Below are 25,892 nucleotides of genomic sequence, written 5' to 3'. Positions count from 1 at the left end.
AGCGGGGCCCGACCGTACCTCGGGCCGGTCGGGGCGGCCTGGGATGGAGGCGGGCTCGGCCCTGGCCCTGGCGTGGTGTCCGCGCCACCGGCGGCCGAGCCGGAGCCTTCCCGCGCGGCAGCGAGCAGCTCCGCTGGAGACCCTCGCGCTGGGAATGAAGAAATAACTTCTTGTCCGAGTGGAAACTGGGTGCCACTCCACCGTAGTGGAATCTAGGAACACCTCCCAGTCTTACTCTTTCATGGCAAAAGTGTCAGGCTCTGAAATTTCAGAAACGTTCCTGCAGCAAAGGTGAACACACGGCCACCTGCTCAGAGGTTTGACTGCAAAGGAGTGAGATCAGCGTTAAGGTTTATTAGAAAGCAGGTCTTGATCAGGACCCAAGGAAAGGATTAATGATTCAATCACAGAATGGTCTGGGTTGGAAGGGACCTTAAAGACCACCCAGTCCCACCCCCTGCCCAGGCTGCTCCCAGCCCCGTCCAGCCTGGCCTTGAGCCCAGCCAGGGATGGGGCACCCACAGCTGCCCTGGGCAGCCTGGGCCAGCGCCTCGCCGCCCTCATGGGGAAGAATTTCTTCCCAATATCTGTCTCCCCTTTTTCAGTTTAAAGCCATTCCCCGCTGTCCCATCACTACAGGCCCCGATAAAGAGTCCCTCCCGGCTTTCCTGCCAGCCCGTCAGGCACTGGGAGGTGCCGTAAGGTCTCCCCGATCCTTCTCTCCTCCAGCTGAACAGCCCCAGCTCTCCCAGCCTGTCCCCACAGCAGGGGGGCTCCAGCCCCTGACTATCTCCGTGGCCTCCTCTGGACTCGCTCCAACAGGTCTGTGTCCTTCTGCTGGTGACCCCCGAGCTGGAGGCGGCGCTGGGGGGGGGGTCCCAGCAGAGGGGCAGAGCCCCCTCCCTCGCCCTGCTGGCCACGCTGCTGGGGATGGAGCCCAGGGCTGGGGTGGCTTTCTGGGCTGTGACCATATATTGCTGGGCCGTGTTGAGCTTCTTGTCAACCAACACCCCCAGGTCTTTCTCCTCAGGGCTGCTCTCAATCCATTCTCCACCCAGCCTGTGTTTGTGTTTGAGACTGCCCTGACGCACATGCAGGAGAGCTTGCACTTGGCCTTCATGAGGTTCGCAGGCCCACCTCTCAAGCCTGTCAATGTCCCTCTGGATGGCAAAGCAGTTAAAAAAAAAATCTAACAATAGCGGGATGTAAAAAAGATGGAGGAATAAATTATGGAAGTTCTCTCTTTCTGTTTAAAAGGCCAATTACAGTTAACTTGGCAGTGTAAGGAGTAGCTAGAATTATTTTCTTGACTGTAATGATGCAGGTCTTTTTAAAATCACTGGTAAGCAAGTCTCAGAGGTACTGGTTCTGGCAGTACACCAGTTCACAAACCTAGCCAAAACACACCAAGTCCTTTATGATTCTTCTACCCAGCATATGGCAGCTGAGTATTCCCTTTTACTTCAGATGGGCTGCAGTAAGTACCAGAACTCTTTGAGGATGTCCCAATAGTCACACCCATGCACGAGAAAAGGCACATCAGCAGAGGACAGACAGGCATTTCTTCTGTTTTATCACCCCTGTGTATCCGGAGTAGATTTGAACCAGTGGTACTTTTTTATACAGATGCCCACAGATATTCCTCCATCTGGTCCATTAGGAAAAATATGAATGTACAAGAATTGCCATTTTATCATTATCAATGGTTATTATCAAATATCTCAGAATACACAAGATCTCTGCAATAGGCACATCATATGGGAAAAGCTGACTCACAAATGTCTTGTCTTAATTCCTACTTGCACTCACTTATTTCATTATGCATTAGGGTTTATTCTTTCCAACTCAATTTACAGGAAATGCCTTTAACCAGAAAATGCGTGTTTTAGAATAAAGTTACTAAATTGCTCCCCTTTAGTCAATAATGAAATTAATATCATTTAGTAAGAGGCACACAGTCGAAAATTTTCACTTAATGGACAAGCAATTAAAAACTGCTTCTCTCTCGGTTCAATTCCTAGTTCTTGTCTGGCAGGAACTTACACATCTTCCTTACATCACTTGTTATCATTTCCTCTTACTCAGTCCATCCTAAGTGAAATAAACATAGTAAACACTTTTCAAGAAGAAACTGGTTAGAAACAACATGCAGATGGTAACTTTTGATTTGAAAGCCTTCAACCACTTCACAGATCACAACACTGTTGAGTCTGCCAGCCCAGTATTTAGTATTTAGCTTTAGCTGAACTCCTAAGTGCCTCAAGCTCCATCAGTAGTTTTACATCAGTATGTGTCCTCAGAAGTCTGTGGGCAGCATTTTGTGTCAGGTAATACTGTGTCTCAGGCAAAAGCTCAGCAAACCTAATATTCCTTTTTGATCTGTGAGGTCTAAGCACTATTTTCACGCCTACCCTAGAAACTGGAACAGAAGAAAGAGTGTAGGTGGTGATGAAGCTAGCCTAAAACTTTTTAGTGACTTAGAACACGCATTTTTCTCATACTCGCCTTGAGTCAGACAGCTGGATGGAATGGAACATGACTATTTGTGTAGATCCTCACACATACACAGCAGTCACTTCAGCCTTGCAAATTTATTTTTATTTAGCAATTGCATCTTCAACGGTTTTTCCATTATTAAGATTTTTCTTAAATAAAAATTCTGCTTTCCGTAAAAAACTTATCATTAACAAAGTCACTTTCTCTTTTTTTTTTTTTTTCACCTCATTTTCTGAAATGATGTAGAAGGAACAGCATGTTTAGAAGAGCCAGATTCTTCCTCATTTTCATGGAGACGCTTTCTGGTCGGCTAAAAGAAAGATACAGCAGGATGGCTACATGAAATCAGGTAAGACAGAGCCAAGCTGTTTTACTTGCTACAGAATTACAGATGTTGGATAAAGTCTCCTGTGACCAAAAAAGCAGCATGACTAACAAATGTTTCTCTACCAAGATCTATCTAATTATATTTGATCCTTCTCATATAAGATTACTGCCCCCAGTTTCATCTTCCACTACTGTTTAAAATTCTCCTAATTAGCATCTGGTAATGAATGTCACAATAGCATCCTTTCTTTCTTTCTTTCCATTACTTTCAGTAATATGAGAATTTTTCCTTGAATACTTAAACATTGTGACTTGAATCCATCAAAACATACATGTTCAGCAATTCAATTTTAAATATATGAACAATTCTTTAAAGCCTAGGAGACTGTTTCTATACATTTAAACAAAGTGCCTTGCCAAAGCACAGAAGTGCTTTTCTATTCAGAAAGCAGAGATCATTAGAAGACTGCTACATACAGCCAAAATGCACATTTCTCTTAAGTTCTCAAAATTAATTGATTTTCTTATTATGGATTATTACTTCAAAATCTAGTTTATGCATCAAGTAGTAACCTTCACACAATCTGTTACACATACCATTTTTGATGTTTGCGGTGGATTCATACTGCCATGTGTCTGAGCAAGCAGCTGTTCAAATGTATTCTTCATATCCTCATCCTGTAAAAAAAGCCGTAACTCTAAGTAGTATATGGAATATTCAAGGGAAAAGCCTACACTTCGGCTAATGAAATGGATCAGCAATTAAAGAATGAATGAATAAAGGAGAAAAGGAGGTTCCCCCACTTCCCCCCACATAAACACCTTCCTAATACAGCTTCACCAAGAGCAAGTCCTGCCTGAGCAACCCCGTGGCCTTCTGTGACAGGGTGACTACATCAGTGGACACAGGAAGAGCTATGACATCGTCTGTCTGCACTTTTGTAAGGCCTTTGGCACAGTCCCCCACATCTTTCTCTCTAAATGGGAGACATCTGGATTTGGTGGATGGACTATTCGATGGATAAGGAATTGTCTGGATGGTCGCATCCAGGAGTAGTGGTCAATGGCTCAATGTCTGGATGGAGATCAGTGACGAGAGGTGTCCCTTAGGGGTCCAAATTGGGACCAGTACAGTTTACTGTCTTCACCAGCGACATAGGCAGTGGGATCAAGCGCACCCTCAGCACCTTTGCAGACCACACCAAGCTGAGTGGTGTGGTTGACATGCCTGAGGGATGGGATGCCAGCCAGAGGGACGTGGACAAACTTGAGAAGGAGGCCCATGTGAACCCTGTGAGGTTCATCAAGGCCAAGTGCAAGGTCCTGCATGTGCATTAGGGCAACCCCAGGTATCAATACAGGCTGGAGGATGAAGGAATGGAGAGCAGCTCTGTGGAGAAGGACCTGGGGGTATTGGTGAATGAAAAGCTGGCCATGAGCCAACAATCTGCACTCACAGCCCAGAAAGCCAACTGTATCCTGGGCTGCATCAAAAGCAGCGTGGCCAGCGGGTTGAGGGAGGTGATTCTCCCCCTCCACTCCACTGAGATCCCACCTGCAGTGCTGCATCCAGCTCTGGAATTCTCAGCACAGGAAAGAAATGGACCTGTTGGAGTGAGTCCGGAGGAGGCGACAAGGATGATCAGGGGCTGGAGCACCTCTCCTATGAGGATAGGCTGAAAGAGTTGGGGTTGTTCAGCCTGGAGAAGAGTGGGCTCTGGGGAGACCTTAGAGCAGCCTTTCAGTACTTCAAGGGAACTTACGAGAAAGATGGGGACAGACTTTTTAATAGGGCTTGCCGCAATAGGACAAGGTGTAATGGTTTTAAACTAAAAGAGGGCAGATTTAGACTAGATAAAAGGAATTATTTTTTTTACCATGAGGGTGATGAAACACTGGCAGAGGCTTCCCAGAGAGGTGGTAGATGCCACATCCCTGGAACGGCTCAAGGCCAGGCTGGACAGGGCTCTAAGCAACCTGATCTAGTGAAAGATGTCCCTGCTTAAGGCAGGGGGAGTTGGACTAGGTGACCTTTAAAAGTCCCTTCCAACCCAAACCATTCTCTGATTCTATGATTCTAATACACAGCACAGCAGCATTTTGAGCAGGTGGTTTATGTACAGTGCTGGTAAGAAAAAGCAGTTCTATTTCATTCAAGAAACAGTTTCCCCTCAATAACCACTTAGCTAATACTAGTCATGCTAAAACTGAACTTGCAATATCATTCAACAAAGTGTAACAACACTGAAAGAACAGAACATACAGGCTAGACGTTTGTGCAGGTAATTAATTAGTCAGCCTTATCAGAAGAGGCCTCATCAGGACTTGGGGCCTGCTTTCACCAAAACAGAGTTAATTACTCTTGAAAAACAAGTATTTCCCTTACAGATTTACATTCTGTTCTCATAAGGACTTCCCTTTCTAACAGCATATTTTCATTTCCACTAGCTTAGCTTCATCAGTATCCCAAATTTGGGCAGTTTTCATTACCACTCCCCTGCCAAAAGCAAACCTGTTGTACAGAAGAATCAAGTAACAAGTAAAACACCTATAGCCTAACAAAAAACACCCAACACCCCAACAACCAAAAAACCCACAAAACACCACTGAACACGCACACAAAACTTTAAAAAAATGCATTATCTTAAAAAGCATCCTACAGTTATCCTTAACATAAGTAAGTCCACAGAAACTATGAAACGTTGTAAATGGAAACATCTGGAAAGCAAATATTCAGAATCTGGCCATTTCACTGAAGTTTCCCTTTTGAAAACCCAAACAATTATCAACAAATATTGCATCTTTATAGAGCATTCATATCTCTGCAGAAGTTCACTGGATAACACCATTCATTCTCTGTTTACCCGAAGTGGTAAGCCAGAAGCTGAGATTAGCGGAGGGAAAGTGTCTGGGAGAGATGCATTGCAAAAGAAGAGGACTTATTAGTCTCAATCGTGCACAAACAGGCCTGGCTGCAGAAGCCTTAGGAGGAGGGAGGGATGGCACAGGGGAGGGAAAGGCAGCAGAGACTCTGCGTTAAAAACAGCTAGTTTAGCAAAAAGTCAGGCACATTTCAAAAGAAAAAGCTAGCATGTAACCTCATGCTGGTTCAGCTGCCAGTGACCGGGGTGCTCTTGGTATATGCCAGGCAACCTCAGGGAACAGGAAATCAGTGTAAACAAGACATTTAGTTGACACAGTCTACTCTCTGTTTTAAAAAGAAAACCTCATTCTCTAGTTTCAGCTATTTCTCCTGCAGGAATTTTATTAGAATGGGTTGCTACAGATATCCTGCAAACCCTAAACTGGACTTCCAAACCTGAAATCAGGTCTTTAAACCTTTCCCAGGACTCAATGAAGTAGCTGCTCGTAGTAATTTAATACAGATCATTTCCTCTGGCTGAGCTTTGAACACTGACTGTGTTCACCAACTGAACAACTGATTTAGAACCAAAACCAGACATTTATTCTGAACAACTGACTGAAGCTAACAGGTTGTATAATTTTGTTCCATTATCACAGTAAAGACTGGGAAACTGAAAGAGAAGTGAATGGGGACATTCACTAATACAGACAATTAGAAATAAGGATCATCGAGCTCCTAAGGATTTCAAACATTTTAACTGTTTTTTTGTGTAAAGGCAGGGAAGGGGGTTCTTTTTCTAAGCTACGGAGTCTTGCAGTATCTCCTTTTTTTGGTTTAAGTATGTTTAAGCACTACAGAAAGGCTTTGATGTAAACATCCAGCTTATTTTATAAAGAACTGGAACTTGTCTTTCTTTTCTAGTGTCACCTGTTTTGACGGTGGGTACATTTGAGTTGATGGGTAAAAGAAGATAAATATTTTTCCATGTATATAACAGACACCTGAGGTTTTCGTCAGCATGCAACCAAACTAATCTCATCCCATTCAAAAGATCCCAGTGAAGTTTTCAGAGGCAATTGTTTATATGCCTTTGAAAAATGTTTTATCAAGTACCTGGCAAATACAGGTAAGAAGTCTCCACTGAGTAGTACTTTGGTTTAAGCAGCCCACTAAGTTTTAAAGTTTTAGATTTAGGCAAAGAATGGAGTAAACAGCACAGGTATTCAAAACAGTAATTTGAAAGTATTACTGGTTTAAAGAAAGCTGTAGAAATTAAGCTTTGTTTGGAGAACATGCTTACTTTTAATATCTTAAAAATCCTGTGGTGGACCCAAAATCATTAGAGAGGCCTAACAGGCATTAGCTGAACACATAAAGTATGCGTCTGTTGTGGTTTTTCCATACTAACTTTTGAAGACAATACTTACAGACAACACAAGAGGGAGTGGGGAGCCAGTAACTCCTTCTCACTACTCACAGTAACAGCATTCAAGGAGCTCTTTTGGTGGTAGTATTCACGTGTGTGATATCTAGAACTGAACATATCGGATGTTGGCCTTCCAAGCAGGCAGCATACATCACCTATAAACAACTGATACTCTTAGTAACAGCCCGTGAAGGGAAACAGTTTAAAGAATGGAATCTGAATGGTAGATGACATTTGGATTTGCGAGTATGATGCTTTCTGAAACTTTTTGTCCTGTCTTTGAAATTAAACATAACAGGAAGAGCTGTCCCTAAAGGGAGTATATAATCAAGATGCTAACAACTTGAGTTTACATACTGAAATATCTCAAATTCTTAGCTTGCCCAAATCACTGTCCTGTATTCCCCCTTTCCCACTACGCGTACCAGCGATTCTTACAATCAGTGTAGCACCATTTATCAGTAACATTTCCTGCTCAGAATTATAATCTAAATGCAAGAATGTACATCTGATTAACTCACTGTAGAAGTTATACACAAGACTACAGCAGTAAAAAACAGGAATGCCAGGAAGAATCTTCTGATGCCCAGCAGTATAATTAGGATGAGTTAATGACTTAAAAAGTCATCCAAATACATTTCTTGTCTTATGAAGCTGCCAGCTGTTGAGCACCAACCGATACTCCCTTGCTCCCACCCTGTTTATTATGCTCTTTAGCTAAGCATCTGAAACCAGACACTGCTCCCAGTGGGAGAATATCAATAGCATTATGCTCGGAATGAATAAATAGAACCCGTTGTGTGGCTCAGAGGTGGGCTGGGTGACTTTCTTCAGCCTCCTCAAGCAAAAATACCCAGGAAAGCTCACAGGCCCAGTGGTCACCTCTAGAGTGCCAAAATCAATAAAAGACCACCTAAAGACTACCTCTCACAAACCTATTTAAACTGTAACAGGAGGCTGGGAAACCATCACCTCTTACTCAGAGGGTTCCCAAACCAGTGATACTTACTCATACTCATCATAGTAAGAACACAGTAGTACTGGACACTTGCCAGAAACAAACTCTGCTGGATTCTGTATTGCCTGCCCACACAAACAAGATGAGGAAGTGGGACTCTGTTACAATGCTCAGAGGAAAAGGTCCATCCTATCAGAACCACAATCACACTTGGTCTCTAAAAAACACATCTTGATTCTCAGATGTTAAAGAGTTCTAAAGGTTGTCTCAGAAAGGATGCAGAAGCTGCTGGTTGTATTGAAAGAAGGCATTCAGCAGAGTACTCGATGCTTTTTTTTTTTGCAGTCCTCTCTGCAGGGACTAAAAACTTGAAAGCACAGACTAGCTACAGATGCAGATTGGGCTGTATTTTCTGAGAAAAAAAATCCAAAGATCCAGGATTTTCCATTAAATTCAGAGCAGGTCATGGAAGCATACAAAGGGTGTTGAAGCAGGACCAGAGTATGGAGAAGAGCAGCTTAATACCAGTATCCTTCAACAAAAATGAAGATAGAGAGGCCTGGCAACCTCTGCTGTTGAGCTGGCACCACACCTTCTAGCAGATGCCAATTGGCTGGTGTGAAAGAATTAGTGACAGAAAGGCTGGCATTAAATAGAGCAACAGACTTGCAGCTAGGTGGATGGCACAGCACAGAAGCAGGAAGATACCTATCACTTGTGCTTAACCACACCACCACTGATCTACAGTGCTGACCCAGGCAGATACTTGCAAGCTCTACCTACTCCAAGCCTCCCCACGAGGAGCTCACTGTTGGTATTTACCATTAGGACCACTGAAGTCCAGTTCTCTTAACATCAACATCAGTTTCATCTTCCTCCCACAAAGAAAACACAGCTGTTCCGATGGAAAGGCCAGAGATGACAGGACTGCAGGAGTCCTTACACCCTACTCAGCTAAAGGCGATAGGCTGGAACAGGACCTAGTTTAGCCTGACAGAACTCTTCAGTACCCTCTACAATGCCTATCAAATATGATCCAGTCAAACATCCATGGGGTAACCACAGAACAGTGAACATATGAACTGTGAAATTCCTTCTTTCAGCTGGACAGGTGGAAAAATCACAGAATCTGAGTCCTTCTCCCTTACCTGAATGCAGGTTACTGCAGAGTCATCAGCCATGAGATACTGCAGATTTAGTCTGAGAGGATGACATTACTTGGCAAGGACCTAAGCTGTTCTGAGCCACCTTTATATGACAATGTAACAAAGATCATGAGACAGAGAAAACAAAAAGCTCTCCTATACAAGTTCTTATGGCTGTTGCCAAGGATCCTGACACAGTCAGCAGTAAGACACATCATTCTAGCATGGGTCAGGCTGCATCAGGAGTAAAAAGTGAAAAGAGGGAAAATTTGTCAAGGCTGAGAAATGCCCTCAGCCTGTGCAGAGAGGGCCTAAGTTGTCATGTGAGCTGCAGGGCTGTTAGATAGTTAAGCCACAAAGACAATGCGTTACCCAGATAATAAAGAGCAAAGGCAACAGACACAAAACCAAGGATAGTGTGACCACTTTGGAGAAGAGATGAAGCTACTTTTTCTCCCTGGCAGAAGAGTGTGCGATGTGGCAAGGTAAAATGTACCTATGGATACCTCATGACAAAGTAGAGGGCAAAGGAGAAATCAAATTAAGCAAATCAAGCAGAGGTGTTTAGGGTGGGAAAAGGCACTGAACAGCATCAGGCAAGGCTACAAGACTACAAATAGCAAGAGCAACAGTTGCAAAGAACCCTGTGGCTGAAGGACCAAGAAAGCATACCAGGCCAAGAAGATAAACACATTGAAAAGCAACAGGGGGTCTAGCTGCTGTTGCAAGAGGAAAAGACAAGAACAGGAAAAGAAGAAAATCCGTGTGCTGCAGAGACAGCATTTACTTGTTGGGAAAGCAAGGACGCAACTCTGTTCTGTACACTGCAAAGAAGAGAAGGCTCCATCCCACAAAGGCTTTGACACACAACAAGGTGCTGCAAGATCGTCTTGCTTCCAACAAGGAAGCAGTCTGTTCAGAATGCTCACTCTGTTTGGTTTAGAGCTGTCCAACAGGAAAGTGGTGGCTACAGCATCTGTCATCCTACAGGTTGGGATCTGATGGCTCCTCTTACATGTCATTGACAATGCCAGTAAAACAAGTAATTCCTAAGCTTATGGCCTTTTCCTTCACTCTTCTCTTTCTGTAAGTTGGCAGCAGGATCTCTCTGGTCTTACAGCAGCCAGCAGAAACTGTATAGCCAGCTGGCAGAGGCACAGCTCATGCCCGTAAGAAGCATGAAATGCAGTTGCTCTTCTGTTGGCTACTGTCAGAGACAACCTATGGACAGGCAGACTTAAGCTCTGAATTAAGGTAACAGTTGCTATTCCCTTGAAGCTAAAGAATTGAAGCTCTCGTTGCCCATCACTGTATCCCTTTTACAGTGTTCTCCACAGAAGTGGATCAGGCACCATTACATCACTGGTGATCAGAGCAGCCAGTGTTCCCCTGCTTCCTTGCAGAAGTAAATTACACTGTATCAACAAAACCTCCCAATATTCAGGCTACTGAACTGCCTTTGACTTCACATCAAGAATATCCCCAGAACAACCCATCTGTGCTGCACTTCAGTTAAGACTCAGTTCCTACCTGAAGCCAAGGATGCTCTAAGGCCTCCTCTGTTTTAAGACGTTTGCTTGGATCCACTACTAACAGCTTCTTCACAAGATCCAGAGCTAAGATAATAAAAAAAGTTGGTTGGCATATGATCAGTAAATTCATTACCTGAAAATAAGTTCTGCAACATGCATACACCAAAGCTATGCGCAATGGTGTGTCTTACAACACTTCAGAACAATGCCCAAAAATACTGGCTGGGCAGATCGCTTTTCTTTTTTCTATGCACAGGGAGGGCTGCAGACTGTAACCATTTTCCTTCACATACACATGATTCAACACCTCCCAGTGTGCCAAAATTACCAGCAGATATACTGGGCATGTCCACAATTTATGTTCTAAGCATGAACGGGAAGTTCAGTGTTTTCCTAAAAGCTTCAGTATTACTGCAGCCAAGCAAAGACAGCTTAATTTAGTTTCCTGGTTTACAGTGTCTTAGAAAGCAGATTATCCATCTGGGAAGATGGAAGAGTCAAGACATACACACGCATGTTCAACGTAACATATTTTCTTCAGAAACTGCTTAATAGACACTGTGAAAAACACGCTATTTAAAGAAATTTTGGCAAGATTTACTTTTCATTGCACTGCATTATTCTGTTGTACATACCATCAGGAATATGTATGACATTAACATAATTTCCATTCTCATATGTCTGACTTATTATTGAATAAGCTTCAAATAATTCAGGAAGGAGTTATATTTGGTAAAGTTATCAGAAAAAGAATTATCACATCATTGATTAGAAATTCCTCTGCATGTACAAAGGAGTATCCAAGGCAAACACTACAATTATTTTGTGCACAAGAAAAGCATGCAGACAGTAACAACCATTTTTGTTTGCTATGCAAAAACTCAAATAGTTTTGCAGGCTACTTAGCTTAGAGTGGGCCATACTTCATAGCCAATTCCACAAATGTGGCTGATATTTTAAGCTCAAAGACCAGCACCATGAAATTATTCTTAACATTTCTCTCTCAGAATTCTAACTCATATCCCTTAAATCCCTGGCATTTTTTGTTCAACATTTGAAGAGTCTTTGAGCAGGGCAAAGTCTGTAGACCAGCTTGATAAAATCGGAAGAAAAAGCGAAAAGAGGGAAAATAGACATATGTCCTCACAAACTCTGTACTTCTGTAGTTAACGAAGCTAAATATTACTAAGAAATCTCTTTAATGAAAATATATCTGCTCTTTCCAATGTTTCAACTTTGAACTTAAAAAAACCAAAACATTTTAAGAGACTACTTTAAGAACTAAACGTATCAACATGCAATGTGCCATACAGCTGAAAGGAAGTTAAAGGAAAACAAAAACTACAAGAAAAGAGCTAGCTATTCTACTACCCCCGTAATGGAGTCATACCCATGTCTGATACATGCTTCCATTCTTTTGGAATGAACGTGTATTCTCCACGAGTGATTTGATCTTTCAGAGATAGCCGAGTATTTTGCTCATTAAATGGTGGATATCCACACAAGCTATATAAAAGAAGAAAACAAGTTAAAACACAGATTTTGTCATAGTGACTGAAACACTAAAATCACACATTTTAAAGCATCTGCCATCATAGCATCTTTTAGATGTATATAGTTTTAAACACATTTTTGCTTCCTAATAAAGATCACGAGGTTTCCAAATCTCGAGCCATGTATGTTAATGACTGCCCAATGAAGGTAGCATCTACACAATCTCTTACCATACAAAAAGAATAACTCCTAAACTCCAGCAGTCCACAGCTCGGCTGTATCCAGCAGTCCCAAGTGAATTTAGAACCTCAGGAGCAAGGTACGTGGGAGTACCACATAATGTTTTCATAAGAGAAGTTTCTCCAAGAATCTTGGATTGTCCAAAATCTGTAATCTTGTATTTAAAAATGGTAATGCATTACATATTAGGATTGATTGTACTAGAACATATCATACTGTCAACATACATCGGGAGGTTACATTAAGTTTCTTCCTTCCAAGTCAGTTCCAGTACATGACTATGCAAAATTTACTCCTAACACTATTAAGTATTCAGCAAACAACTAAGAACAGGAGAGGAGGAGTAGAGAGAAATATGAGACAGGATCACACTTTACACCAACAAAAAGTACTCTCAGATTTGTATGTAAATAGACAGCCAAAGAATAAAGCACCTGTAACTTATTGGAACAGATTACTTGCAAAATCAGCAGTTTAGAATGCAAATTTATTCAATGCTTTATCTTGGGAAAACAACCCAACAAAACAAAACCACCCACAAAAAAAACCCAGCTCTACCCTCTCTGCCCTCTGCCCCCCCCCAAAAAAGAACACGAAAAAAATCACAGCAATGAAAAAACCTGTCACCGTACAGCCTGGATATTTGTGGAAATGCTGTCTGTAGTTGAAGAATTTAGATTTTATTGAGAAAAAAAAATTCAGCATTTGAAGTTGTATACTCAATTAAATGCTACATAAGCACAACACTTCTCAGTTGTTCTTAGGTAAGTGTATGGGTTGAAACATCCACAAAAATAAAACTAAAATTATTTTAAAAACCCTCAATGTTTTAAGTTACTTCATAGTTTGAGTAATTGCGTAATTTTTTCCTGTGTTCAACTAAACATTGAGAAGAATGGGAAGGAATACTCCCAAATTTCTAAATGAACAAGAAGAAATGTAAGTTTCCTTACCTTTATAAGACATGTCTCTTCAGAAGATGAAAGTAGCACATTCTCTGGCTTTAGATCGCGGTGTATAATTCCATTGTCATGGAGATACTAGACATATTCAGATATATAATCAAAGAAAAACAGACTACCAACTTTTTAAAAATGTAAGCTTTCCAATTTTTCATGTAGCAATAGCAGTATAACTGAAATGGTTGTGCAAGAAGCATGCATGCACGTGAAGCTACATAGCTTATGACACTTAAAAAAAAAACCCACAAACAAACAAACCCAACCACCCCAACCTTAGAAACCGTTATGCTTCAAATGCCAAATCTCAATGCAAGCACAGCATGTAGACCGGGAAGGCGTTCCATCCTTCCCATTCTGGAAAGCTAGACTTCTTTCTTCATGTCCGCAAAAGCAACAGCACTAAGGAAAACCAAAGTTCTATGCTGCCTTTGTAGGAACTCTGGTTTTCCATACGTCTCTTCTTTCTTTTAGTCATTATTATTGTGTGACCATACCCTCTTAAATACGAGTCCAAGTTTCAGTTTGCAGAGACAGTTAAGTTCACAATGCCACAACAGTCCTCACACTGGTGAGTAATAGCAGACAGATTTAAAAAATACCTCAGTCATCAAAGAACTGGAGGCTGAAAAAGGGTTCAAAAACTTGATAATATAACTAGGAAAACTGGGCAAGGATGAGATAGAAGATCAACGTCAGGTTAAATACACAAAGGATTTTGGAAAAAGTTAAGTTTCTTGAGGCAAGTGTAGACTTGTTCCCTTATCTGTAGTTCTGAAGCCTGCATGCGGGTCTGCTACCCAGTTTTCTACTGACTCCAAATCTGAGAACAGACTTCTGGCTTCATTAGGAGAGCATTTCACAGCAAGCAAGAATCAAAGTTCAGTCATAAATGACTGGCATATTAAGATACAACAAAGTCTGTGTTAAAACTAGGAACAACTGATTCTAACATTATAATAAGTAGTACAAAATACATACTAGAGATGTCTTCACATTTACACTGAAGGGAAGCTTTTCTTTAGTATATCTAAAAACATCGTATCATTATGAAGCAGAAGGTAATGACACCGCTTTTATTACATGACTGGCCGTCTCAAAAATGAGAATTGGGGAAAAATACAATAGTTTACTCACTAATGAGGGAAATAGTTCTAGGTTTATTATTTATTAATACCTACTACAGAACAACTATTAAGTTTCTGGTTTTGGCAATTGCAAGATATTAAAACTGAGCCAAAAGAAAGAAGGAAAATAATTGATCTGAAAGCATAGTCAGGTCCAGACAATTAAGTAGAGGTAGAAAACAATCTTGCAGGTGTTACTAATGAAACATGCTTACTTACCATTTCATGAATTTAGAAGAAATTTATCTAAGGACCCAATATTTAGTATTTCAGACCTATTAAAAGTAGTCTTGAAGTCAGTTGTCTACTGAACTGAAATGCTTATTCAGAAGCGCATAGTAAATCATCTGACCACTAATTTTTTTGAAGCCTATTACACTGATGACTCTGCCCACACACTGCTAGAAGTCTCACAATAATCTTGCCACCAGTGAGCACAGCCTGTAGTATTACGTTCGTCCCTGTTTATAGTAAGAGTGTTTGAATGTTCTTTGGCTGCACTGAGGTGAAGAATTTTGTTAAAGTATCCTATGAAAAGCACTGTGTTGATTGCTTGCACAGATTTCAGAAGTGACAAATGACAAAAAAATTTCTTCTGACTGACATTCATATGCATAACTGTATTTTTCTGGGAAGAATTCATGATTATATACCTTTACAGCCAGCAGCATCTGATAAAAATACAACTTGCAGGTAGCTTCTTTCATCTTGATTGGCCTTGACACCCTGTCATACAATTCTCCTCCTTCCATCCTAAAACAAATGCAGGTGTTAAATATATTCAGGTCAATATATTACTTCCTAAAGTTTCATCTCATTAAACAAGAGAGAGACCAAAACATCTGGCTATTTTGGCTACAGAGAAGGAATATATTTCCGAAAATGAGTGAGCAATGTTGTAAGCACAGCACACACTGCTGAATTAGACCTAATCTCCCAAGTCTGCATTGGGCATTGCTGCAAGAGTTTTGATCAGCCTCCTCTTAGGACTCAAAATCAAAACAGTGGCAGCAATCCACAACAGGAGCATAGTGGGTAGCTATCCAGGCACTAAGTGCCTTCACACCATTGAAGGACTACTCACCTGGTTATTCTAGTTCCTAATTTTACAGAGGTTTCAGAGAGCAGTGGAAGCCAGCAAAAGAAAAAACAGAACAAACGAACCCCCCCACACACACCGAGTTCAGAACTAGACACATGCTCTGTGGCTATGGAAAACATTTCATTTTATGCATTTACTTTCAAACAGGTAACTTACAATTCCAAAACAATGTAGTAATCCTCTGCTTCAAAGAAGTTTTTGATCTTGATTAAACAAGGCTAACAAAAAAGGGAACACAAATGGACACACAGAAAAAAGTAGAATAATTTGTAAAAACTGACATTATCAACAGTTTATCATCCTAAAGTTCCTATTTCAGTATGATTTCAACCATGCCAGTTAAACTAACACTTAGAACAACCAACTAGCACCCCAGGCTTTGGCAAACACTTAATATTCAAGTGTGTTGTCTTCTCCCCTGTACCTACACACACAAAAACATTCAACTCTTGCACTGAGTACAGCTCAACAAGCACCCTTATTTTTTCCAGCTGTGAGTTACCATACCCTCAGTGTTTTCTTTATATGCAATAGTACATTGGGAAGCAAGGGCAAGTTCATTAAGCTATACAAACTTTCTACTTAAGGAAGTAAATGCCTTTTGCGGGGAAGGGGGGGTGAGGAGGGGAAGCAGGAAAAAGAGGGGATACAAATTCAAGAAATTGCCAGTGGAATCATTATATTTGGTTATCTGGCAGTATTTACAAAAACACACATCAAGGAAAGATTTCAACAACAGTGTTTCAGGTTGAAACTTCTGTGAAGTTTCTTCTCAGATTTACATCTCTGTTACTCAAGGTTTTAAAGCCTCCAATCTGCAAAGATACAGTATACTTAAAAGGAGAAAAAAAGGAGCACTCAATAGACTTATTTACAGGAAAAATTACATGCATCCTTTAACATTTCCTAAAGAGATAAAATTTAATTACTACACTAAGGTCAGTGAACTACAGAAGTACAGTGGGCAGCAAAAAGGAATAAAAATGTACAGTAACACTCACATGATCTATTTTCTTCAGAATTTCAATTTCCGTATTGATATTAAAAGCTGGGTTCTATCAAAAGAATCAAGTATCATATTGGGTAAGACAGTGTGTTCTGGAATAAGACACATTAGAAGTAAGACAGTACCAGAAGAGCCATCATTCCATGTCCCTTGCTACTTTAATTGACCATAACATATAATCTTTTTCCATAAACTGATCAGGTGCCTTCAGTGAAGTAAATGAACAGTCTGCTGTCACTAGCTGTACCAAGATACTGCTCCAGACATGTAATTTCACTGCAGGTTAGATATCTCCACCTAATTTCCAAACTAAAAAATTTAAAAATCTTGGCAAGTATATATCAATATTGTCCTTTAAACAGCTTTCCTCCCTCCAAGATGCTTTCCATATGGGCTAACCCTAAAATTAAATGCTATTCTCATCTAGCCTTTATTTTGCAAGATAACATGAAGAGATTCTTTTAATCTGTGGCTTAGGCTCAACTCATGAAATTAACCCAGCGGGGTTTTTTTCGTTCTTCTTCCAATCCAAATCAATTGTCTTTGAACACACACGATCAAATCCATATACAACATTCCAGAACCAGTCCTATCTCTCTTTTGTACGATGGCATTTCTTAATAATTATAACTGGTAACAGCATCTCTTAATCCATATTAGAAATGTTCCAAAATTACATTTTGCAATTTTCAGTCACAATGATGTCACATATTCATCTGCAAATAAGTATATCTACCTCCTCCTCTGAACTAGAAAAGTGCAGATTACAGCAAAAATTGTCTCTGATCTTGAAGCACACAATCTTGCACCATTAAACATTATCCAACATCTGTTACGCCAGCATACAAAAGTAGCAGTTCTTCATACATGATACTGCAACCTTCCCTTCCATCAACAGAGACTTTGAGTCAGTGCCAAAGAGCTGAATTAGTATATTCCCACTTTTTGTGCCACGATCTTTAAATGTAATAGTCCAGAAGACTAATCTCAAGACAAATTCTCAAAATTTCCACTAGTAACTAATTCTGCTCTCACTGAAGCCTCTGGGCATCCTTTCCTCAGCCACCTTTCCACCTTAGAATTTATGTCTTTACAAAAATATTTCCCAGATCGACCAGTAGTTTCCTATAAGGTACACGATGAAACACTTTGTCAGTTTGGACAAATTCTGTATATCATATCTGTGCTCTGAAGTCCATTTTCTCATCAATGAAATTAATAAGGTTAATCCAACCTGATTCAACTTTAGTAAATCCACAGCAGCACAACTTACATAACTCCTTCTTCCGTGCACTTTTGCCTCTAACTGTACTTTTCTTCAAAGTTTATCCTATACCCTTCTATAATATTAAAGTTAGAGTAATAGATAGGAAGTTGCTTGGGTCTCTTTCTCATGTTGGAGTAAAGCCACTTGGCTTGTTCTTCTCCTTCAAATTCAGGCTTCTGCTACAAGACTAGACACATGAAATCATACAATTTTATTAAAAAGTATTATGATGGAGAATACAACAAAATTAGCAGAGTTTGTAAATTTTTGGTCAGACTCTGCTGGTTATGATGTTCCCATCTGATGCATTTTAGGAGATAAACCCCACAAGACTCCCCACCACCTTTTGTATATATCACATTAACAAACAGTCCTAAATTATGAACATAATGCAACATGGTCAAAGAATAAAAGCAAGCATTTTCTACAGAATTCTATAGATTCTGTAAGATCAAAAGGCATTTTGAAATTACATACAGAAGACATTAAGTAAGAAAACCCTCTGTAGCTGAAGAGAGCTGGGGAGTCAGAGTGGTTACCAAATATTTCAAGACCACTGCAAGATGGCCAAAAACAGACAAACCAACCAAAATACTTACTGCCTCTCTAATACCACTTGCCATGAACTTCCGCTTATTGATTATCTTTACCGCAACTTTGTTACAAGTGCTCTTCTCAAATGCCAGTTTGACTTCTCCACAGGCACCACTAAGGTAAAAGCACAGCTATGTTAATGCTTACAAATACTTTTCAAAAATCCGCTTAACAAGTATAGACAAATGAAATGAAAGCACTGGATTACACACAGTTTGAGGGTGCTGCTTTCCAACTTCTTGAATATGGCATGTTGTCAAAACTTTCTCAGATAGCATTCAATAGTTAGGAAGTCTATTTAAATAGCAAGTGATCCCAAGGGCCACCCATTCAAAAATGCAGGAGTAAATATTTAAAGCAACTGATCTGTTTGTACACGGTACCAGTGAATATCAAGGACAAGCTCTGTCAGCATTTCCATCACAAAACTGCATTTAAGAGAAGACAACCTACTGAAGAGTTCTATCAGCACCAGGCTGCATAAATCTGAAGAACAGGTGATTTTATTACAAAAAGAGATCCTTGTATTTTGCACTTGGATTTGTTTCCTCTTTAACCATTCTTGTCCAAATTCTTCACTGACCATCTTTTTCCAAAAGATAAAAAAGTAGCCTCCACCTAAGATAGCCTCTCTTTTTCCCAACAACAGTTCTTTCCCCTTCTGTATCAACACTGATTGTAGAAAGCTATATTCTGACATAAAGCTCTTCCTTCTACTTCCAATAACTGAGTAAATTAATATACAATTGAAAACTTGTCAAAAATCTACAGACCTTATTCTCTTCCAGAGAAAAAAACCAACAAACTGGGTTTCACAACTAATGGTAGATTACAAACCCCAAGCCAATTAATAGGAATAAAGCCAAAATTCCTGTTTAAGCTGTTGTAAAGAACAGGTTTGCTCAGGTGTTATCACTCATTCTTTTCTTTTTTTTTTTTTTTTAAACAGCAGCTCAATTAACACTAGTAATCATTCCAGCACAAGGTACTGAAAACGGTAACAAAATCAATGCTTAATACTGCAGAAAGAATGATGCTTACCTTCCCAGAGTCTTTGACATGATGTATTTCTCTCTGAGTTCTCTAGGGAACACCAACTGATCATCCACCGTAAGATCAGAAAATACAAACACTAGGAAGATGAGTGGAAATCATTTTCCTGTTAATTAACTTTAAAATTTTGTTGTAATAAACAACTGTGCTTCCTGAGCTTTTATAGTCAACAACGTAACTAAGAAAATGCTGCCTGCTAGAAGAAAAACATAAATATATAAAAAGTTAATTGATGCTATAAATGACATCAGCTATTGGGTTAGGTAGGTGATCTTATTACTGAAAAAGACATCTTTGGTATTAACTTCACAACAGAGCTTGATCGATTAACACTATGTTTCAGGACGAAATAGGTAAGATTTCTGATGTCACAGCAGGGAACAAAGAGAAGTGACAATCAGGATGACAGCATCTTAGTGGGAAAGCAAAGATAAAGAAACAAACCCCCAAACCTGCTAATTTTTAAGAGGGTTTTTTAATTATTATGCAGCACCAGTAAGTACTTGGGATTTTTTCAACTTCCCTTGAATAGTCCGTTTCCCCTGTTCCCACCCACACAGACACAGCTACTCAAGCACAAAAATGTTTCAAAACCAGGAAAACAACAATCAAAGTTTATACTCTAGTAAGGTGATTCCTGACGCAGCTTCTTCTAAATTTTCTTCTTTTTTTCCCATTTTTTTCTAGGGTTGAGGTGGATATGGGTAGTTTTTATTCAAGTACTAAAACATCGATTCATAGCTGTATTTTAACAGCACACATGAAGAAGCTCAGTTTGCAAGAAACATACTCAAATCACTGCAGAAACGCGCTCTTGGTCAACACATAAAGAAACTACTTATGTTATAGCACATTTTACCCTTATTAGTCTGTATAGACAGTGCAATTTCAGAGTTGTGAGTCAGTGGAAGCTTCTTCCCTTTTCCAACGAGCTCTCTATTAACAAAAGTTCCATTTGCGCTGTGGTCTTCAATGTAGGCAACATAGGAATTTTTTGGACCCATTTCCTCAAAGAGAAAAAAAACCGGGAAAGATAAGAGCAGGGGAAAAATTACTTTACTGTAAAGATATGACAGACTATAGAAATTCACTATTGTTGGCTCAGGAAATCAGACTACTGAGGTTATTTCATAGACCCCGATAATGGAGCATTGCCAAGAGTCTTATTAAGGGAAGCAACAGTGAAGGTACTTAAACTTTGAATTATTTAGCATCCACCCCCACCAAAGACAATCTTTTTCAATTATGCCAAGATAGAAAAAGAGAGTTAACCTGCTTAGCACCTACCCTGAAAATTCGGAAATGCTTCTTGCTATAGTTTTGGTAGAAGCCAGTCTCAGACAAGCCTAGCTTAGAAAAACTATAATCACAGCTTTTGTCTCTTCCAAACCAGTATTCATCATTCACACAGTCTGCAGAGAAAGCGGAAGTAAAGCAGAGAGAAAACATAAAATTGCAGGAAGTTATTAACTGTGGCACTACAGAATGATGCCAAAGGGTAGTGAACAGGATAACAAAGACGAGATTCTTCCTACACAATCAAGTTTATTTGTCTTAATTCGGACAAAGCACCATGCACTATCAACACCTTGTACCATATTTTAGTAATTTTACCCTCTTCAGTAATAGTTGAGTTTTCAGTTCACCTTCAGCAATACTGAGACTCATATGATATATAAACAAAATGCATTATGAAATGGAAAAATGAAGCAATTAACGAAGAATATGAATACCTCAGAACTCCTCTAAGTCTATGGAAGCTGTGTATCTGGGTACTCAGTGTGAACACAGGGATGTAGCATGGTACAACATCACTGCAAAAGTTGCAGGTTTGTACTTAAATTTGCTTGTACTTAATTTGAAAATGAAAAGATGCTGCTCTCTACCAAGCTACTCAAAACTTCTCTGAGGTACTACAAATGAACCAAGGGTCTTATTACAGTATGCACATACCACAATTGCTGAAACCTTTTCCAAGCGCGAAGAGTCGACCCCAAGGCTGAGGAACAAGTTCTTCAGATTCCTGGTCCTCGGGGATCGATGGAAGCTCCTGAGTGGGAACAGTGTCCAAAGAACTGACGGTGCCAGAACTTGAGGAAGACTGACTAGCACTCTGTGACCCACTGGAAGAGGAACTGGTACCACTTTGTGACTGTTGAGCACCTTGAGACTGCTGCGCTTCACTTCCAGTCTCTCGAGACATGTTGGCTTCAAAGAGAATGTTAAATAAAAACAATTACTACAGCAAAGCAAAACTGACACACCATACTATTAATGTCCATGTCTGTTCTCAGTCTTCAAAGCAAAACTTTCCAGGAAAGCATGCATGTGTGCATTACATGTAAATCCCCAAGCATTTTGCAAACCATGATGGTTTTCCTTTTGAAAAAGCACGTGGTACTCCCTCTACTGGTTCCAAAACAACAGTTAAATCTTATCCCCAGATTTTCACTCGAGCTCTTCAGGGCTCACACTTTATTTCCCCAACGCATGTGCAGCATGCTCTGACGAATCATCCCCACACAAAGCAGTAACCATTGCAGCTCTCCAGGCACAAAGGGAAACACAGAACAAGGAAAACTACGAACTACAAAACGATGTTTTCTTGATGCTGAAAGTGCCCAAGAGATTTATCGCGTCTATACATAATTGATGTACAAAACTGCTACTCAAAGATACACACCGTACCCCTAGCAGCGGCTATCAAAGACAGCAGCAAGAAAAGGCAACAAACAGCACCTACCTGCCCTGTCAAGCCAGGGGAATTTACAACTCCGTCGTGCCTTCCTCCCCACCTTAAACAACCTACTGGCCAACTCATCTTTATAGCTGGCTTTCTCCAACAGCATCTGTGTTCATCCTGCCAGGGGGCTACTATAATGTCCGTGAGCCTTTCCAGGGTCCCTGCCATCCACTGGGATCACCTGCACTTACCTATCTGCTAGCTTCCTTGGTTTACCAGTGTATCTTGTTTTTCAAGCTGGTTGCCATACAGCTCAATGTATAACCCAGACTAATTCAAATCTCCTTGCCAGGTTGCCACCTTTCATTATTAGCCATAAAAACATAACAGCCTCCTCTTTACTTTCTGTGTCACTTTTTTTACAGAGGTGTTCGGAAATGCAGGCAAGTCCAACAAACACAGCCCCGACAGCGTGGCGTCCATCACAGCAGCTGCTTCACTCAAGTGCTGAGGCACAGCTGCCCACAGAGGGAATAGAATCATAGAATCCTTTAGGCTGGAAAAGACCTTTAAGATCACCAAGTCCAACCCTTACCCCAGCACTGCCCAGCCCACCACTAAACCATGTCCCCAAACGCCACATCTACACATCTTTTTAAATACCCTCGGGGATGGTGACTCTACCACCTCCCTGGGCAGCCTGTTCCAATGCCTGACCACCCTTTCGGTGAGGAAATGCTTCTGAATACCCAACCTAACCCGCCCCTGGTGCAGCTTCAGGCCGTTTCCCCTTGTCCTGGCCCTTGTCACTTGGGAGCAGAGACCGACCCCCGCGGCCTACAGCCCCTGTCGGGCAGCTGTAGGGAGCCATCGGCCCCCCCGGAGCCCCCTCCTCCCCAGGCTGAACCCCCCCGGCTCCCCCCGCCACCCCCCACAGGGCTTGTGCCCAGCCCCTGCCCCAGCCCCTGCCCGTCCCTGGACACGCTCCAGCCCCTCGGGGTCTGTCCTGTACCAGGGCCCGAGCCTGAGCCCAGGGCTCGAGCTGCGGCCCCCCCAGTGCCCAGCGCAGGGGGACGGTCACTGCCCCGGCCCTGCTGGCCACGCTGTTTCGGACACAAGCCAGGGGGCTGCTGGCCCCCTTGGCCACCTGGGCACATGGGGGGCTCATGCCCAGCCGGCTCTGACCAGCCCCCCCGGCCCTTTCCCGCCGGGCAGCCCCCAGCCCCCCGCCCGCAGCTCCTGGGGCTGGTGTGACCCCCGGGCAGGGCCCAGCCTGCCCAGCCCCCCTGCAGCCCCTGCCCCCCGGCACGGCAACGCTCCCCCAGCTGGGCGTCCTCTCAGACTTACTGAGGGGGCACTCGATCCCCTCACCCAGATCATCGATAAAGACATTAAACAGGACTGGCCCCAGCACTGAGCCCTGGGGACACCCCGTGTGCCCAGCACCAGCAGGATGTGACTCCATCCACCGCCGCTCTCTGGCTCGGCCAGCCCAGCGCGGGGGCCCCCCGGCCCAGCCAGGAGCAGCCACTTTCTCCAGGAGATGCTGTGGGAGACGGTGTCCAAGGCTTCAGTGAGGCCCAGGCAGAGACCAGCCACAGCCTTTCCCTCAGCTGCCAGGCAGGTCACCTTGTCACAGCAGATCAGTCCCTCCGGCAGGACCTGCCTTCCATAACCCCACGCTGGCTGGGCCTGACCCCCAGCTGTCCCGACGTGCCGCATGATGGCCATCAGGGTGATCTGCTCCATCATCACCCACCTTCCCCATGATGGCCATCAGGGTGATCTGCTCCATCACCCACGTTCCACATGACGGCCATCAGGGTGATCTGCTCCATCACCTTCCCTGTGATGGCCATCAGGGTGATCTGCTCCATCACCACCCACCTTCCCCGTGATGGCCATCAGGGTGATCTGCTCCATCACCACCCACCTTCCCCGTGATGGCCATCAGGGTGATCTGCTCCATCACCACCCACCTTCCCCGTGATGGCCATCAGGGTGATCTGCTCCATCACCACCCACCTTCCCCGTGATGGCCATCAGGGTGATCTGCTCCATCACCACCCACCTTCCCCGTGATGGCCATCAGGGTGATCTGCTCCACCACCCACCTTCCCCGTGATGGCCATCAGGGTGATCTGCTCCACCACCCACCTTCCCCGTGATGGCCATCAGGGTGATCTGCTCCACCACCCACCTTCCCCGTGATGGCCATCAGGGTGATCTGCTCCATCACCCACCTTCCCCGTGATGGCCATCAGGGTGATCTGCTCCATCACCTTCCCCGTGATGGCCATCAGGGTGATCTGCTCCATCACCTTCCCCGTGATGGCCATCAGGGTGATCTGCTCCATCACCCACGTTCCCCATGATGGCCATCAGGGTGATCTGCTCCATCACCCACCTTCCCCGTGATGGCCATCAGGGTGATCTGCTCCATCACCTTCCCCGTGATGGCCATCAGGGTGATCTGCTCCACCACCTTTCCCGGCACCCAGGCCAGGCTGACAGGGCCACAGCTCCCGGATCCTCCTTCCAACCCTTGCTGTAGATGGTGTCACACTGGCTGACCCCCGTCTGCTGGGCCTCCCCAGTTTGCCAGGGCTGTTGGTCGATGATGGACAGTGACTCGGTGAGCACTTCCACCAGCTCCCTCAGCACCCTCGGCTGGGTCCCATCCAGCCCCACAGACCTGGCTGTGTCTGAGTGGAGCAGCAGGTCGCTGGCCATTTCCCCTTGGATTACGGGGGCTTCATTCTGCTCCTGCTCCCTGCCTTCCAGCCAGGGCGCTGGGTGCCCAGAGAACAACTCGTCTTGCTATCAAAGACTGAGGCAAAGGCGGCATGAAGTACCTCAGCCTTTGGCGCCGTTTCCCCCCGCACCCCACACAGGACCGAGGGGCCCTGATCCTCCTGCTCCTGAGGCGTCCACAGGAGCGTTCCACACCGCCCGGGCCGGCACCAGCCAAGCCAAGTCCCAGCCGGGCTCTGGCCCTTCTGGTGTTTCCCCCGGCACAGCCTCGCACCGCTGCAGCCCCCGGCCCGCTCCCCTCGACCATAAGCCACCCGGCCCCCGGCCAGGCCCCGCTGCTCGGCAGCCTCCCGCGCTCCGGGCCGCCCCGGCGGCAGGGTCGAGCCCCGGGCCCCGGACGTTTCCGCGCCTGCGGGGAGCGGCGCGGCTGAAGAGGGACCAGGGGCTGGGGCAGGACCCCCGGCGGAGGGGACCGGCCGTCGGCACCGTCTGCCTGCGCCCAGCCCGCCGCGCCGCTGCCACCGGCTGAGGTTCCAAGGGGCCGATATCCAGCCGCGGCGCGGGCCGGGGGGGGGGGGGGAGCACCGCCCTCAGCACCGCCCCCCCCCCCGCTCCGCAGCGCCCCCGGCCGCCCCGACCCTGCACTGCAGCCCCGCAGCGCCCCCGGCCGCCCCGACCCTGCACTGCAGCCCCGCAGCGCCCCCCGCCGCCCCGCCCCAGCACTGCAGCCCCGTGGGCTGCGCGACCTCACCGGAAAGGCGGCGGGGCCGGCCCGTAGCGACCGATACCCTCGGGGCGGGGCGGGGCGGGGCGGGGCGAGGCGAGGCGAGGCGAGGCGAGGCGAGGCGGGCGGGGCGCAGGCC

The 25,892-nt window shown here is 43.7% G+C and overlaps 1 protein-coding gene across 7 annotated transcripts; it reads right to left on the bottom strand.

Annotated features, from left to right (window-relative positions):
* Positions 1 to 1,864: 1,864 nt before the first annotated feature.
* CHEK2 (checkpoint kinase 2) lies at positions 1,865 to 25,873 on the bottom strand. Of its 7 annotated transcripts, none has more exons than XM_055796396.1 (16): positions 25,781 to 25,873; positions 21,546 to 21,800; positions 20,880 to 21,004; positions 20,452 to 20,599; positions 19,581 to 19,671; positions 18,545 to 18,653; positions 16,674 to 16,727; positions 15,829 to 15,890; positions 15,224 to 15,323; positions 13,438 to 13,524; positions 12,475 to 12,638; positions 12,141 to 12,256; positions 10,749 to 10,834; positions 3,421 to 3,501; positions 2,721 to 2,806; positions 1,865 to 2,091 (listed from the first exon to the last, which is right to left on the bottom strand). In XM_055796396.1, exons 2-16 carry the CDS (start codon positions 21,793 to 21,795, stop codon positions 2,082 to 2,084), a joined length of 1,569 nt encoding a protein of 522 aa, XP_055652371.1. In that variant the 5' UTR covers positions 21,796 to 21,800; positions 25,781 to 25,873; the 3' UTR covers positions 1,865 to 2,081. The 7 variants fall into 7 exon arrangements, 1 of the variants encoding a protein (XP_055652371.1); XR_003551558.2 differs by lacking the exons at positions 1,865 to 2,091; positions 25,781 to 25,873 and adding exons at positions 5,922 to 5,976; positions 7,117 to 7,270 and having other exon boundaries at positions 2,697 to 2,806; positions 21,546 to 22,743; XR_003551560.2 differs by lacking the exons at positions 1,865 to 2,091; positions 25,781 to 25,873 and adding exons at positions 5,922 to 5,976; positions 7,167 to 7,270 and having other exon boundaries at positions 2,697 to 2,806; positions 21,546 to 22,743.
* Positions 25,874 to 25,892: the final 19 nt, after the last annotated feature.

Source organism: Falco peregrinus, chromosome 2 (genome assembly GCF_023634155.1).
Source record: "Falco peregrinus isolate bFalPer1 chromosome 2, bFalPer1.pri, whole genome shotgun sequence".
Classification (NCBI taxonomy): Eukaryota; Metazoa; Chordata; class Aves; order Falconiformes; family Falconidae; genus Falco; species Falco peregrinus.
Note: the sequence above shows the minus strand (reverse complement) of the source record. Positions and strands in the feature narration are given on the sequence as shown.

Bases quoted from the DNA above. Each gene is read 5' to 3' on its own strand.
- CHEK2 (XM_055796396.1), bottom strand. From the start codon at position 21,795: ATGTCTCGAGAGACTGGAAGTGAAGCGCAGCAGTCTCAAGGTGCTCAA. The intron at 21,005-21,545 runs GTATGTGCATAC...CTTTCTCTGCAG, and splicing joins AAAAGGTTTCAGCAATTGTG to ACTGTGTGAATGATGAATAC. The intron at 20,600-20,879 runs GTAGGTGCTAAG...TTTCTCTTTGAG, and splicing joins AGCATTTCCGAATTTTCAGG to GAAATGGGTCCAAAAAATTC.